General features: G+C 41.7%; 1 protein-coding gene across 1 annotated transcript in view; it reads right to left on the reverse strand.

Annotated features, from left to right (window-relative positions):
* The window catches only part of HSD17B4 (hydroxysteroid 17-beta dehydrogenase 4), a 424146-nt gene that overhangs the window by 343890 nt on the left and 62640 nt on the right, over positions 1 to 17616 (reverse strand). The window contains exon 7 of the mRNA XM_029620119.1: positions 14822 to 14906. Within this exon, the coding sequence (XP_029475979.1) occupies positions 14822 to 14906 (85 nt within the window). The remainder of the gene's footprint in view (positions 1 to 14821; positions 14907 to 17616) is intronic.

Genomic DNA, 17616 nt, shown 5'->3' on the forward strand with positions numbered 1-17616 from the left:
CCCTATTTTACAAAAAACAATTATAACATATTATAACAGTGGCACATGGAACAAAAGGTTATAGGATATAACAAAAGGTTATAGAAAATAACATATGTACATGAATGTGTTGTTGATAAAATAAAATTGGGATAAGGGACTTGTTGGGTGGGTAATTTAGGAATAGAGGTGGGGGGGATGAGGGAAGGGAGGGGGGAAGGTGGGGTGGGAGGAAGTAGCGGAGTGAGGGATTCAGGGGGGTGAGAAGACTTGAGTATGGGATGAGGTGGGTTGCGTTCGGGCAGGTTAAGGGTCGGGTGGGAAGGCTTTTAAAAACAGCCATGTTTTTAGGTGTTTTTTGAAGGTTTGCAGTGATGGTTCATTTCTGAGACAGGTGGGGAGGGTGTTCCATAGGGTGGGTCCCGCTATTGTTATGGCTCGTTTGCGGGTTGCGTTGAGGTGTGCAGATTTGAGATTGGGGATGGCTAGGAGGCCAGTGTTGGTGGATCTGAGGGTTCTTTGTGTGGGGTGTGGATGTATTGCGTTGTTTAGCCAGTTCATTTTGTTGTTGTGTATTTTTTTGTGCATGAGGGTGAGTGTTTTGTAATGGATTCTTTGTGTGATGGGTAGCCAGTGGAGTTCTTTGAGGGTAGGTGTGATGTGGGAGGATTTTTTGTTGTTGGTGATGATTCTGGCGGCGGCATTTTGTAGAACTTGGAGGGGTCTGATGTGGATTTCTGGTAGGCCGATGAGAAGGGAGTTGCAGTAGTCGAGTTTTGAGAGGATAATTGATTGAAGGACTGTTCGGAAGTCGTGCGCTTGGAGAAGGGGTTTAAGTTTTTTCAGGGTTTGGAGTTTGAAGAATCCATCCTTAATTGTATTGGAGATGTGTCGTTGAAAGTTGAGTTGGCTGTCAATTGTTACTCCTAGGTTTCTTGTGGATGGAGTGAGTGAGATTTGTGAGATCTGTGGCACTCCCGTGTTGATTGAGGTTCCTGGGTGGTTGGAGGGGGTGCACTTGAGGGGATAAGAGGGACGGTCATCGTGGATGTGAAGGATTTCTGTTTTGGCTTGGTTGAGGCATAGTGATAGTTGGGATAGTAATTGGGACAGATTTGAGCTGAGGTTGTTCCATTTTTCCATGGTGAGTTGGATGGACTTGTTTATGGGGAGAAGTATTTGTATGTCGTCTGCATAGACGAAGTAGGTGAGGTTTGCATCTGAAAGGTATTTGCATAGTGGGAGGAGGTAAATGTTAAAGAGGGTTGAGGAAAGGGAAGAACCCTGTGGGACCCCATGTGTGAGGGGCACTTGAGAGGATTCGGATGAGTTTGTCTTGACGATGTAGGATCTGTTTGAGAGGTAGGATTTGAACCATTTGATTGTGGTGTCTTGAAGACCAATTTCTTTAAGTCTGGCGAGGAGTGTTCTGTGATTGATGGTGTCAAAGGCGGCTGATATGTCGAGGAGTATCAGGAGGAACGATTTGCCTTTGTCACGGCCTCTGAGGATGGTATCAGTAAGGGAGAGGAGGAGGGTTTCAGTGCTGAGGAATTTTCTGAAACCGTGCTGTGCTGGCTGAAGAACATTATGGGTTTCAAGGTGGTCTGTGAGTTGGTTGTTGACTGTTTTTTCTATGATTTTTGCTAGGAATGGGAGGTTAGAGACTGGTCTGTAGTTTGCTGGGTCTGATTTGTCGAGTTGAGGTTTTTTGATGATTGGTTTGATGATGGCATTTTTGAGTTTTTCTGGGAAGATTCCTTGTTCGAGGGATAAGTTGATGATGTAGGTTATTGGTTTGACAATGATCTCTCTGATGAGTTTTAGGGTTTTGACGGGGATGGGGTCTAATGGGTGGGATGCAGGGTTGGTTTTTTTGATGATGGGTTCGATTTCTGTAGAAGCAACAGGTGCGAATTGTGACCATATGTGGATGGGGGGGTGGATGGCAGTGGGGTCGTTGTGGGTTTGTGGAATCTTGGCAATAATGTTGTCGACTTTGTCCTTGAAGAATTGAGCTAGTTTTTCGCTGGAGATGTTGCTGGAGTTAGGCGTTGTGTTATTTTGGATGGGGTTGGTTAAATCTTTGACATAGGCGAAGAGGGTCCTTGGGTTAAATTGGTAATCATGAATTCTTGACGTGTAGAAATTGCGCTTTGCTGTGTTGAGATCTGTTGTATAGTTGTGTAGTAGCGTTCTGTATTTGTCTTTCAGGTTTGAGGTGGGGGTTCGTCTCCATTGTTTTTCAGTTTGTCTCAGTGTTCGCTTTGAGGTTTTCAGTTCTTGGGTGTACCATGGGGCTTTTTGCTTTGTAGATTGTTTGATTTCCTTTTTTATCGTGGGACATAATGTGTTGGCTATGTCTGCGTTGATGGATATCCAGGAGTTTGTGGCGGTGTTGGCGTCATTTAGGTTGATTGTTTTTAGTGCCTCCGGTAACAGTTCGGCGATATCTTCACTGGAGCATGGTTTGGTGAATTCGATGATTCGGTTGTCTGTTTTTTGTGGGTTTGATTGGAGTTGAAGCTTGGCTTGTATGAGGCTGTGGTCGGACCATGGGATGGGGGTTGTGGAGGGTGGTCCAGTTGCGGATATTTTGTTGTTTAGGAAGATTAGGTCCAGGGTGTGGCCCGCTTTTTGTGTGGGCGTGTTGATGATTTGGGTGAATCCAATGGCAGACATGGTGGATAGGAGTAGTTCACTGGTTGGAGAAAGTGGATGGGAGTCGATATGGAGATTGAAGTCTCCTAGTATAATGGCTGGCTCTTGTAAGTTGATGTGGGTTGTGATGGATTCGATTAGGGGAGAGAGGTTGTGCTGTAGGCATCCAGGTGGGGCGTAGAGGAGGAGGATTTGGAGATGTTTAGATTTGAATAGGTTGGTTTCGAGTGGAGGTGGTAAGTTAAGGGAGTGGGAGGAGAATTTAAGTTTTTTGTGAGCTAGGAATAGTAGGCCACCTCCTTTTCTTTTGTTTCTGGGAATGGAGAATATGTTGTATGTATTTCTGGGTAGTTGATTGAGTAGGACAGTGTCGGAGTGTTTCAGCCAGGATTCGGTTATGCAGAATATGTCTGGTTGGTCGTCTGTGAGTATGTCATGGATGATTGGCATTTTTTTGGTGATCGATTGTGCATTGATGAGGAGTAGTGTAATGAGTGTGATTGTGGTATAGGGTATGTTAGGGTTGGTGTGGATTTTGGTGAGGCGTCTAGTGATGGGTGTGGCTTTAGGAGTGTGGTGGTGGTTGTAGCGATGAGGTAGTTTGGGGATGTATTGGGCTAAGGCCATTGTGTGTGTTTTTTGTGTGAGGGGTTATATTGTTGTGAGTTGTGAGATTGCTTTTAGAAGATTCATGGGTTGAGTGCTGGGAGGCAAATATAGGGGATTGGAAGGTTGCTGAGGGTTGTGGTGGGTTGTGGAGGGATTGGTGGGGAGGGTTGTGGAAACAGAAAAGTATGCGGGAGTACACATAGGGAGTGCACGAAGGAGCGCACAAAGGAGCAGGCTCCTTTGTCGCGCTCCTTCGGCGCGCGGCGCCTGGGAGGTTCTCAGCTTTAAAGGCCAATCAGGGCTGTCCCCTGATTGGCTGGACGTCGGCAGCGTGCAGCGTGTTCCCTCGGCGGCGGAGGAAGGTCGGCAGGATGGCGAGACAGCGGCGGAAGGCAGGGGCTGCCTCGTGGTCGGGGTCGGAGGCGGTCGTGGGTAAGTGTGCAGTTAAGCAGGCCTTACCCCGGCGGGTCTCCGGCGCCGATCGCGCAGGCCTGGCACCGCTCCGAGTCGCCCTCGTCTCGCTGTGGCGTCCGGAGGAAGGGACTTCGATCGGGAGGTTCGCAGCTTTAAAGGCCAATCAGGGCTGTCCCCTGATTGGCTGGACGTCGGCAGCGTGCAGCGTGTTCCCTCGGCGGCGGAGGAAGGTCGGCAGGATGGCGAGACAGCGGCGGAAGGCAGGGGCTGCCTCGTGGTCGGGGTCGGAGGCGGTCGTGGGTAAGTGTGCAGTTAAGCAGGCCTTACCCCGGCGGGTCTCCGGCGCCGATCGCGCAGGCCTGGCACCGCTCCGAGTCGCCCTCGTCTCGCTGTGGCGTCCGGAGGAAGGGACTTCGATCGGGAGGTTCGCAGCTTTAAAGGCCAATCAGGGCTGTCCCCTGATTGGCTGGACGTCGGCAGCGTGCAGCGTGTTCCCTCGGCGGCGGAGGAAGGTCGGCAGGATGGCGAGACAGCGGCGGAAGGCAGGGGCTGCCTCGTGGTCGGGGTCGGAGGCGGTCGTGGGTAAGTGTGCAGTTAAGCAGGCCTTACCCCGGCGGGTCTCCGGCGCCGATCGCGCAGGCCTGGCACCGCTCCGAGTCGCCCTCGTCTCGCTGTGGCGTCCGGAGGACTTTCTCTGTTTCATTCATCATTCCCTTCCTAATAAATTCCTAACATTCTGTTTACATTTTTGACTCCGCAGCACACTGAACCACAGTTTCAATATATTACCCACTGACGCCTAGATCCTTTTCCTGCGTGGTAACTCCTAATATGGAATTTAACATCGTGTAACTACAGCATGAGTTATTTTTCCCTATATGCATCACCTTGCATTTGTTCACATTAAATTTCATCTGCCATATTGATGCCCAATCTTCAAGTTTCGCAAGGTCCTCCTGCAATTTATCACAATCTGCATGTGATTTAACTACTCTGAATAAATGTCACCTGCAAATTTGATCACCTCACTCATCTTATCCCTTTCCAGATCATTTATATTGAAAAGCACCGGTCAAGTATAGATATCCCTGAGGCACTCCACTGTTTACTTTTTCCACTGAGAAGACTAACCATTGAATCCTACTCTCTGTTTCCTGTCTTTTAACCAGTTTGCAATCCATGAAAGAGCATCACCTCCTATCCCATGACTTTAAAATATATTCTCAAAAGCCTCTCATGAGGGACTTTGTCAAATGCCCTCTGAAAATCCAAATATACCATATCTACCAATTCAATTTTATCCATGTTTAACCCTTTAAAAAAAGAAAAAAAAAAGTAGCAGTTTTGTGCGGCAAAAATTCCATTGGGTAAAGCCATGCTGACTTTGTTCCATTAAACCATGTCTTTCTATATGTTCTGTGATTTTGATTTTTAGAACACTTTCCACTATTTTTCCTGGCACTGAAATCAGGCTCACTGGTCTACTGTTTCCCAGATCACTCCTGGAATCCTTTTTAAATATTGGGGTTACATTGGCCACCCTCCAGACTTCAAGTACAATAGTCGATTTTAATGATAGGTTACACATTTTTACTACTATAAAAACATAAGTGATGGCAGAAGACAAATTGTCTAACTAGTCTGCCCAGCAAGCTTATGGTAGGATCTGTTGTGCCATATATATGTCACCCCATACTTATGTTTCCCAGATTGTCAAAGACAGGGCACTTGTTGGTTGCTGTCTGAGTCAAAATCCCAGTTACCTCTTGCCATTGCAGCAAAGAGCAATGTTGGAACTGCATCAAAAATATCAGGCTTATTAGTTAAAGGTAGTAAGAGCCACATCAGTAAGTTACCTTCATGCTTGCTTTCCTCTCTCTATGCAGCTAAAAGCCAGAAGAATGCTGGGCTATGCCTTGTCACATTCCTTTACCATCTTCAGATCGCTAAACACTATCACCCCAAGGTCCCTCTCTTGCTCTGTGCACAACAGCCCTTCACCCCCCATCATATACAGCTCTTTTGGATTACCACACCCCAGATGCATAACTCTGTACTTCTTGGCACTGAATCCCAGCTGCCATATCTTCGACCACCATTCAAGCTTCCATAAATCACATCTCATTCTCTCTACTCCTTCCGGCATGTCTACTCTGTTGCAGATCTTAGTATCATCCAAAAAAAAGACAAACTTTAGCTTCTAACCCTTCCACAATGCCACGCTCAAAGATATTGAGCAGAATCTGTTCCAACATCGATCCTTGTGGCAAACCACTTTACACTGTTCTCTATTCAGAGTAGGTTCCATTTAACGTAACATGCTGACTATCCATCAACTAGTTTGTAATCCATGCCACCATCTTGGTGCTCACTCCCAAGCTTCTCATTTTATTCACAAGCCTCCTATGTGGGACCTTTTCAAAAGCTTTGCTGAAATCCAAATAGATCATATCAAGCGCTCCTCCTCGATCCAATTCTTTAGTCACCCAATAAACAAAAAGCTATCAGATTTGTCCAACAGGACCTTGTCCTGGTGAATCCATACTGCCTTGGGTCCAGCATGCCTGACTGTAGATAGTTCACCATCTTTTCCTTCAGCAGACTCTTCATTAAATTTTCCCATCATTGAGGTGAGGCTAACCGGCCTGTAGTTTCCAGTCTCTCCTCTGCTAACAACTCCTGTGAAGCAGGAACACCACTGCTCTTCTCCAATCACTCAGCACCACTCCCATTTCCAGGGATCTATTAAACAAGTCATGCAGCGGACCCACCAGCACATCTCTGAGCTCCCTCAATATCCTGGGATGAACCTCATCCAGCCCAACAGCCTTGTCCACTTTTAGTTTTCCTAGCTCTTCCCATACATTCTCTTCTGTAAATGGAGTTTCATCTACCCCATCGCTATCTTCGGTCTTGTCAACCACCAACAGTCCTTCTCCAGGGTCTTCTTTAGTGAACACCGAACTGAAGTATTTGTTTAATATTTCCACCATTTCATCATCTCTCGCCACACAGTGCTCATCATCTTTCAATTTCACTATACCACTTTGGGCCTCCCTTCTTGCTCCATCTGAAGAATGTTTTGCCTCCTCTTTACCTATTTGGCAATTCTTTCTTCTGCATAACTTAAGCTTTCCTGATTTCTTTCTTTGTCTCCCTCATTTTTAAACAGATATTCTTCTAGTGTTCTTTTTTTGAGATCCTTTATATTTCTTGAATGCTGTTCTTTTTGCATTAATTTTTTCAGCTACCTCAGAGTACCAGATCTGTTTCTTTTTCCTCTTACTCTTCTTTACTTTCCTAACATATAGATTTGTTGCCTTTGTAATAGTGCCTTTTAATTTGGCCAACTGTTCCACCTCACCCATTTTTCTCCTAGTCTTCCAGTTCTTCCTCCAGGTATATTCCCATTTTGACAAAGTCCGTATTTGTGAAATTCAAAACTCGGGTCTGTGTGTGACTTCTCTGTATTTTATTTGTGATATCAAACTATACTGTCTGATGATCACTACTGCTCAGGTGAGCCCCTACCCAAACAGACATTATCCCTATTAGTGAGCACTAGATTGAGGTTCACACCTTCCCTCATGGGTTCCATTACCATTTGTTTGAGCGGAGCATCTTGAAGGGCATCCACTATCTCTCTACTTTTTATAGATGCCACAAAAGGGATGCTCCAATCTACATCTGGAAGATTAAAATCTCCAATGAGAAACACTTCTCCCTTCTTTCTCAACTTTTGGATGTCCTAGATCAGGTCTCTGTCCAGTTCATCTATTTGGGTTGAAGGCCTGTAGATCACACCAGTAAAAATGTAAGCACCATTCTTATTAGGATGGTCCTTAATGCTTCTTCTTTACCCCATGTTCTTTGTCAAAAACAATATCCAAGCAACTGAATTGCAAAGAGCTACTCCTCCCTCTTTTCTGCCCACTTTGTCCTTCCTTAATTTATAGCCTGGGATGGCCGCATCCCAATCATGAGACTCAGTGAACTATGTCTCCCTAACAGCAACAATGTCCAATTCCACCTCTACCATTAGGGCCTGCAGGTCTGGGATTTCATTGCTCAGGCTACGAGCATTTGTGGTCATAGCTTTACAGCTGCTCTTGCTAGTCACCTTTCCCTTTTTTTTTTTTTTTTTTTTTTAAACTGATTGATTTTGTTACTTTGTCTTCCCATTTCCTGTATTGCTTGGGGGTGACATTCCAATTTCATTGACCACCTCATGCCACCCCCACTTCCTAGTTTAAATGCCTGATAATGTATGATCTGAATTTTTCACTTAGCATCCTCTTTCCTGCCACAGACAAATGTAGGCCATCCTTACCATATAATCTTTTGTTGCTCCATATATAAAAACAACTCCTGCAGATAACAGCCCTTTGTTCCATAAATTACAGTTATTTCAATACACACTAGCCAGGAGTCTTTTTTTTTAATTTTTATTAAAACACCACACTAGCTAGATTAAACAGATTTCAAAACATGCAACAGGAAATATAGGAGAAAAAGAACAATTTCAGCAAGAAATCAGTCTACATTATGGCTAGCAAATTAAAAATTAAACATCTCTGGTCACAAGCTCAGGTATGCGTCTCTCTGGAGAGGCACCTGAACAATTCTCTCTCTTCTGTTTAGATTACTTCTTGCTCAATTTACTTTATTTATCGGGTTTTATATACCGTCATTCGAATTCATCATTATAAACCCATCATAACAGTTTACAAATATGAAGGTTATATGTTAAGGGATAAACAGTTTCAAAAAGGTTCAAACTGTTGTTAAACATAGGGGAATCAAATGTTAATTACTGTTCTGGTTTACATTTAACTTCATAGTTATAGTCCATAGTTGAGATAAGTTCATTTATTCATTTAATCTTCAGGTTGAAGTGGAGGGTGAAGTTGTTGTGTTGTTCATTGGAAGTATCCAGCAGATCCCAATGGGAAGATCCATGCCATGTTGCTCATTCCCTGTAGAGCCTTGTGAGTCTCCACATCCAAAGGCTAATACTTTTTTTTCTTAAAAAATGAATACTAGTTATTTCAATACACTACCCAGGAGTCTAAAAACACTAGCTAGATTATGGAAAATAGACAGACCTGAAAGTTCACATTTTAGTTCTTTCAGAACTCTGCAGTATAAGCCATCCAGTTCAGGTGATTTGCTACTCTTTAGTTTACCAGTTTGGCCTCCTATATCTTCCAGGTTCACCATGATTTGGTTCAGTACATCAGATTCACCCCCCTTGAAAACCATCTCTGGAACCAGCATCTTCCCAACATTCTCAGTAGTAAACAGGGAAGCAAAGAATTTAGTCATTCTGCAATGGTTTTATCTTACCTAAGAGCTCCTTTAACCCCCTCGAACATCTAACTGTCCCAAATGACTCTCTTGCAGGTTTCCTGCTTCAGTTATATTTTTAAAAGTTATACGTTTTTGTTTCTATGGCCAACTATATTTCAAATTCTCTCTTAGCCTGTCTTATCAATGTTTTACACTTCACTTGACAATGCTTACTCTATTTCCTATTTTCTTCAGATGGATCCTTCTTCCAATATTTGAAAGAAGTTTGTTTTGCTAAAATAGCCTTTCACCTCACCTTTTAAACATTCTGGTAATTGTTTGGCCTTCCTTCTACTTTTCTTAATGCGTGGAATACATCCAGACTGTGCTTCTATGATGATATTTTTAAACAATGTCCATGCCTATTGTACACTTTTAGCCTTTGTAGCTGCACCTTTCAATTTGTTTCTATTTTCCTCATTTTTTCAAAGCTTCCCTTTTGAAAATTTAGTGCTAAAGCTGTAGATTTACATACTGTCCCGCTTCCAGTCAGTTCAAATTTGATCATGTTATGATAATTATTGCCATGTGGCCCCTCCACTATTACCTCTCTCACCAAATCATTTGTTCCACTAAGAATTACATCTAAAATAGCTCCCTCTCTCATCAGTTCCTGAATCAATTGCTCCATGAAGCAATCATTTATTCCATCCAGGAACTTTACCTCTCTAGCATATCCTGATGTTATATTTACCCAGTCTATATCGGGATAACTGAAATATCCCATTATTTCTGTGCTGCCAAATTTGTTAACGTCCCTTATTTCTCTTAGTATTTAATCGCCTATCTGATTATTTTGGCCAAATGGACGGTTGTATATCCCCATCACTATAGTCTTCTCTAATACACATGGGATTTCTACCCATAAACATTCTACTGTGCATTTATTCTCCTACAGGATCTTTATCCTGTTGGACTCTGCCATCTCGAGCATAAAATGCCACACCACCACCAAACTGATCCACCTTATTACGATAAAAAAAACTTGTACCCTGGTATAGCACTGTCCCACTGGTTATCCTCCTTCCATCAGGTCTCTGAAATGCCCATTATGTCTCTCTCATCATTCACTGCTATACACTAACTGTCCCATTTTACTTCATAGACTTCTGGCATACAGACATTTTAAAGTGTGCTTTTTGTTTGTATTAACAACCTGCTTTTCGTTTGTCAGGGATAATTTGTAATCCTGTAGCTCAGCTGATTCTTTACTTATAGGAACATGGACTACTTCTGATTTTATTGGAACCTCTGTTGGGATGCTCTAACTCTCCTGTTTCATTAGTATCCTTTGAAGATACCTCCATCCAAACCATGCGCTGCTGAGCAACTGTTGGCTTTCCCCCTTGTTCTAGATTAAAAGCTTCTCTCTTTTAAAAAAGTTAGCACCAGCAACCTGATTCCACTCTGGTTAAGGTGGAGCCCTTTCTTTCAGAAAAGACTCCTGCCACATCGTGCTCTCCCCTCTGGATTAAAGGATACTATACTGTTCTACCACTGCAGGCTACCGAGGCAGTGTAAAAACCACAAGAGGTAAACTGGAGCCTTAGATGTTATACTCCCAAAACAGTTCTGCAAAGCCCTACAATGCAAAGTAAATTCATATATTCTTATTTTGAGTTATGGTATCAAAGACTTCATGATGCTGTTCTCTTATCCCTCTGCCTAGTACTTTAAATTGTACCATCTATTTCAGTTAATTCAAAATGTATTGTTACAGGTTATGGGTATAGGGAAAAGGATGTCACTGGTGCTGAAAAATGTGCACTGACTCCCAACAGAGTTCAGCCTACGTTTTAAGATGTAACCATTTTTTTTTTAATCAGTCCATAGCACAGAAGCCAAATATCTGAGAAACCAGCTGACCGACTATAACCCTAGTAAACTATTATGATCTTCTCAGATTGCATTATTGATCGCACCTTCTAACAGAAGCATGCATTTTCTTATGCTGCTCCTTATTTTTGGAATTTCTTACCATCTGAAGTTTGTTCAGTGCCAAATTATTTGGATTTTAGAAAACAGGTGAAAACAATTTTTCAGGGTTTTGCTTAATACTTTACCCTAAAGTTTTTGCTTGAAGTTTCTCTTGCTTTTTTTTTTTTTCTTAAGCAATGTGTTTGATTAATAAGTTTATATTGTTAATTGCAGTAATTTTGTTTTTTGTATAGTATTTTATTTGTTGTGTATAGAGAAATTTAGTGATACCTGTTCATTTCTTTTCCTTGAATCCTGCTAGACCAGTCCAGACATGAGAGTTTATACAGTTTTACTAAAGATAGCGACAGAGGACACATCCTTTAAAAGTGGCATCATCTCTGTTATATAAGATGGTGCAGTATAGACAACTGCCCGTTATCCTTATCCAATCAATATAAGAAGAAAGCTGCCCTTAAAAACTTAAAATAAATAAAATAAATAAAAATAGGGGGACCTTACACGATAAAAACTACCTCTGCAAATCCCAACCAGAACAAACTAACACCATCATTCATCAATGCGTTAACACTTTTTGATATCGCCCGCGATAAGGAAAAGGAGCGTGTTTATGGAAATTTTTCAGTTACTGCGTGCGGTAACTTACCGCTTCACATCAGTATTATCGCACGGCACACTTACTGCGCATGCGATAATCCCGATTTTTCACATCCTGCGCTAAGGGGAAAGAGAGATCCTATCTACAAGGCCCTCATAGTAGGGAAGTATTTATATCTCTATAGGAGGGACACCTAATAGGTTGAGGTGAGGTGTTGGTGTAGGGTTTACCAGCCAGTTTCACATTTAGAGTGAGATGTACGAACAGCACAGTACACCTTGGTGAAGATTTGATGTCATTTCGAGTGAGGAAAGTTTCAAAAAAGATGAAATTTCTACTATGTTCTCACACCCTAGCTTGATGGACTCTATAACAACCCCCCCCCCCCCCCCGCTTACCCCCCCTGTTCGTCCCTTTCACAGGAACATTTTTCCTAATAATTGCCTATAAATCACCAGCCGAATTCTTTAACCGTTTGTTAACCTTTATTAGTCTCGCTACTTAATTGTTCTTGTTGATAACTACTTTCAGTACCTCCAGTTTTAATATTTTGATTTCTTTCCTGTCTTCCAAAGCCCATGTTTTTTGCTCCCTGTTTAATGTAACTTTATCTTCTATTCAGTTGTTTAATGGTTTCCCCTTGTTCCATTGTAAACCGGTACGATAAGACTTGGTCTTGAGCATCGGTATATTAAAAGAACTTAAATAAATAAACAAACAACAAAAGGTATACAAAAATCGGTGATACAGCATTAAAAAAGAAATTAAGGGAATACTGAACCCAATGGTGATATACCTTGAGAGCAAACATCTCAAAATGCCCAACTGAAAGAAAGCCACATTCCGACTCACCTCCTCCCACCATTCAAAAGCCAACACACAAAATCTTAAGCAGACACAGACAACAAGTTCAATTTCAATGAAAGTGAAACTGTCAAAAAAAAAAAAAGTTTTTTACAAAAAATGTGAGCAAGGGGACATGAAGCTGCCTAGATATACTGTAGATGCCATGTAAGGATCACAGTGCTCACTTTCAAAAATATCTCAAGAAGACAACTTCATGCAACAGTACAATCTGTCTAAATGTGCCGAGGTTAACAGACTACACATGGCATTTGTGACCATAAAACTGAGAACCTGCACTCAAAATTTGATTAGCAAAACTGTTTGGTTTCATCATGGAACCAAAATGTCAGCTATTTACAAAAAATCCACTTTGCTTTGAAAAAAGCCTTTAGGGCTTTGTTTGCCAGTGCTTTGTGGGACTAATTCATGCCCACATAATAGAAAGTCATAGAAGTTGTAAAAAAGTACTGCTATAAACAGCTCCTACAGCTTGAGACAAATGACATTTGAATATTTAATTTGACACAAATTCCACAAATAGATTTCTGACAGATATACAGAGCCCTGGTGGCAACAAATCTGCACTGTGGCTCTACTGTACCAGTCACCCAGTTCAAGTAGGCCAGGGCTGCCATCTGAAGCTTGCCGGCTGTCCTGGACCTCTGAGCATGCTCAGAGTCAGATTGTCATCACTACTCATCTTGAGCTAAGAGAGGAATAAAACACCAAGAGCTAGTAAAAGGGGAGGGTCACACTATTCTGATGACCAGACCTATTAAGGATTACTCCCTGCATAGGCACAAATGGCATCAAAGAATTACTTAAAATGGAACAGCTGTTGGCTAATTCATCATCTTTCTTTTCTTCTGGCTAGGCAGCCTTCTTCTTACTTCTTGGGTTTCTAGCCCAAGGTTTGCACTAACCCAGGTCACTGCTTTTAATGATCGGAGAAGAGGGGGCTAGAAGGAAGCTCCAGGGATGAAGTGCCATTGGTTTTCCCTCATTTTTAATCCCACTTTTCCTATCTAATTGAGTAAGTTCAGTGGTGGTCTTCTGGTTGACAGCCATAGACCACAGCTCTCGAGAAGCTGGCACAAACCAGTCAAGCAGGTGCCACTGTTGAGCAATGCACTTCATAAGACTAGTTGAGCTCCCACCCTTTCTTTTCTAAAGGAGGAGCTGATCAGAGTCCTCCACTGCCTACATAAGACTTTTCAAGATTCTATGGCAAGTCAGTAAACTCTGGAAGATTTTTCAAAGTTTTGCAGCAATTATGAGGCAAATTTGTATAAATTTCACATAAAGATTCACACCCCTGACTATGCACGAGAGTCCTTTTTTTTTTTTTAACATTTTAAATCATTCACATTGTTTCTTTTTAAATAAACTATATACGAATACAAAATTTACCAAATACAAAAAGCAACTATCGAATAAAGACATTACAAACTTAACTGTGAAATATTTTTTGTTTTGTATTGAAATACAGTGTAACCATCCTTTTTATTTTCCTGAGAAAGTCCTTGTCTTTTCAAGTATGAGCTTATGTAGCTAAAAACAACTTCACTATCATTAATTTACTAAGCTATTAATTACACATAATGATACGTGCACATATATTGAAAAAAAAGTAACAGACACAAAAAGGGGTTGAAGCAGCAAACGTTTAAAGCTTGTCAGCTATAGTGCCAATCAAGGTTTATATGAATTGACATTAATGTGCTCTCTGCCAGCTGTGAGACACCAGCAGTTGCAGACTTTCAAAAAAACACATCCAAGTCTTTGTAGCTGTTGATCACATATGCTTAAATTCTAAAGGCACATCACTCCATTCAGGAATTATATGAAAATCATGTCTGGTCTGAAAACGATTTCCAAGATCTTTGAGAGCTCCAACATTCTGACCACTTTCTCTGTTCACTTCAGAACAACCAGGGGGTGTCATAGGAAGAGAACAATCCCCCAAAACTTAGTAGAAGAGCCATCAAAATAGCCTGACAGGGCTCCTAAACTGTAAGTTAAACTATAATATACACGCTGATCCCTTCAGGACAGGAGGAAGGGGATAGGGGAAAACAGGAGAGGGTTCCCTGTTGGATAGTTGGGAAGGGACTGAAGCAGGAGCAGAGCGAGAAAAGATCCTGAAGGCAAGTGGGTACCCTGTAGTTCTCTTCAAAAGGATAAATTAAAAGGTGGGAAAAAAGCTTCAGGAGTTTTGATTCTGTGGCAATTTGTCAATTATGCAGCAACAAGCTAATTGAATAGTGCCAGGAGAAACCACATAATCACATGAGTCTATAGGCACTGGTCTTGTAACCTTAGTTTTACTAAGCTGATGTTTGTAGGAATGACAAATTATCACTGGATCACTTAAAGGAGAAACAAATTTAAATCAATAAAACAAACTTGAATATGCTGAGATTTTACCTTCCAAACTTCTGATTTTTCATATGGTTCCATGCTGCCCTGGTAACCTTGAATGACCCCATCAAATGAACTTTCTGGATTATATCTGAGAAGAGATAAATTGAAGGCAGGATATGTTGTAACATGCCTTACTAGACAAACGGCAGAAAAATCCCAAGGCATAACTGACAATATCCAAGATCCACCAGTCCCAAAGTCATTTGGACCCACCTCCAATAAAACCAATGCCAATGGTTTCATTCATCTGGCTCATCACCCTTGAAAACCATCTCCGGAATCGGTATCTTCCCAACATCCTCAGTAAACACGGAAGCAAAGAATTCATTTAGACTTTCTGCAATGGCCTTATCTTCCCTAAGAGCCCCTTTAACCCCTCGGTCATCTAAAGTTGTAGGATCATCCTCTCAACATCCAAGGAAGTGAGCAACAGGGCTTGGAGGTTAAGATGCTGCAAGCAACCTCAATCCTAGGTGATGAGATCTGGGAAGTTACCAGCCTGATCGGTTTCCTGATGGTCTTCTCCCAAAGATGGAGAAACAAGACCTTCACGGCCAATGAGTGGTTATGAGAATCATGTCCCTTTGTCCTCGCAAAGGAGAGAGAGAGAAGAGAGAAGAGAGATATAGATATATCAGAATTGGAAGAGGTACCGAGAAGGGCAATCAAAATGATAAAGGGGATGAAATGATTCCCTATAAAAAAAGCTAAAGGAGGTTTGGAGAAGAGACTGCTGAGGGGAGATATGATAGAGGTCTATGAAACAATGAGTGGAGAGAAATAGGTTGTTTACTCTTTCAAAAACTACAAAGACTAGGGGCCATTCAGTGAGCCTCTCTGAGCATGCCCTAAGACAAAACAGGAGAAAATATCGCTTTACTCAACGCATAGATTCTGGAATTTATTGCTAGAGGATGTGGTGAAAGCTATTAGTGTAGCTGGGTTAAAAAAAAAAAGCTTTGGACAAGTTCTTGGGGGAAAAGTCCATAAACCATTATTAAGGTAGACTTGGGGAAATCATGAAATCTATTGACTTTTTAGGATTCTGCTAGGCACTTTTGACCTGGATTGGCCACTGTTGGAAACAGGATTCTGGATTGATGGTCTGACCCAATTTGGCAAATCTTACATACCTTATATGAACATGCTGCTACAACTTTTTGTTTTGATGAGATGTTTTAAATCTAGTTACTAATATTTGCTGAGATGTTGTCAAAGCTTAATCATTATTGCTGATGTAATGCAAGTTTAATCCTTAATGTGCATGTTAAGCTGCTAATGATTTCTGATTATAGGCTGCTATTCTAATGTGTTGTACAATCACAGTAGTGGAGCTGATTCAAATACTTCTGGATGAAAAATCAAGCTATTTCTGTTGTATGAAGTGAAGTGAATCTGAAGCAGAGGTCAAAACATGCGAACAAGGAGCTGATGAAAGAACACCAGGATAATATTACAAAATGCTGCAGATTGGGGAAGGCTATAAGAAAATTTCAATCTGGTTGAATCTACCTTGGGACACTGTCAGATCCATCATTGGAAAGTGGAAACAGTTTGGCACTAGCACAAGCAGGTTGTCCCTTGAAGCTTAACCCAGCCATGGGTTAAGGAAACTGCTGCACAATGTCACTGTGAGGCTATTCTTACAGGCCTACCCTTCCCTCAACAACCATCTTCCTGATGACCCTCTAAGCTGTGTATAATGCATTCCCTGCAGCACCCTTTACAGTGTGCTCCTGTTGACTTTTTCTCACAATAACCTTCTCCCCGATGACCTCGTGAGCTGTTTACAGTGTTCTCGATGTATTATCCTCACAATGTGCTCCTTGTATTATCTTTACAATGTGCTCCTGTCGACTTTTCCCTCTTCCGCCCCCGGTTGAGGAACCGTTGTTCCCTGTAAATAGTTACCCAGTTTCCATTTGTTCATGTTTTTGTTTTTTTTTCTCTTATATGCATCGTTTACTGTTCTATGTAATGGCACTGCCAAAAAGTTCTATATATTGACACTGCCAAAAAGTTTTTAGTTATCTGTAAACCGACATGATGTGCAAATGGTTGTTGGTATATAAAAACCTATAAATAAATAAATAAATACATAAATAAAAGAAATACAGAGGTTTCTAGCTGAGACAGGGAAAAATGTTGACTGTTCAACAATTTAAAAATTGCTCCACAAACATGGCCTGTAGGGGAGAGTGGCTATGAGGAAGCCACTGCTGAAGAAAAAGCAATATGATGTGCTGCATAGCATTTGTAAAGAAACACTTCAGAGGACATTGCATGCATATAGGAGAAGGTTCTGTGGTCTGGTCAGACCAAAGTGGAACTTTCTGGTAACGTTAAGTGTTGTGTGGCATAAAAGAATTACAGTGCATTGCCTTGCTAACACCATCCCTAGAGTAAAGCATGGTGATGGCATTATTATGTTTTGAGGATGCTTTGCAGCAGAAGGGATGAGGCAGCTTGTAATATCTAAGAAAAGATTATTGGTACAAAGTACAAGCAAATCCCGGAGGAAAACCTGTTCTTGTCTGGCATAGACCTGAGATGAAGAGAAGATTTTCCTTATAGCAGGATAATGATCCTAAACACAAAGCAAAAACAATGGAGAGGCTTAGCAAAAAGAAAATTAACATCCTTGAGTGGCCAGGTCAAAGCCCACAACTGAATCCAATAGAAAATCTGTGGCAAGACTGCAGTCCACAAATGATCCCCAGCCAACCTGAAAGAGCATAAGCTCTTCTACCAAGAAAGATGGGCAAAATCTGCAGCATCCCGCTGTGCAATGTTAGTAG

This window comes from Rhinatrema bivittatum, chromosome 1, assembly GCF_901001135.1.
Source record: "Rhinatrema bivittatum chromosome 1, aRhiBiv1.1, whole genome shotgun sequence".
Classification (NCBI taxonomy): Eukaryota; Metazoa; Chordata; class Amphibia; order Gymnophiona; family Rhinatrematidae; genus Rhinatrema; species Rhinatrema bivittatum.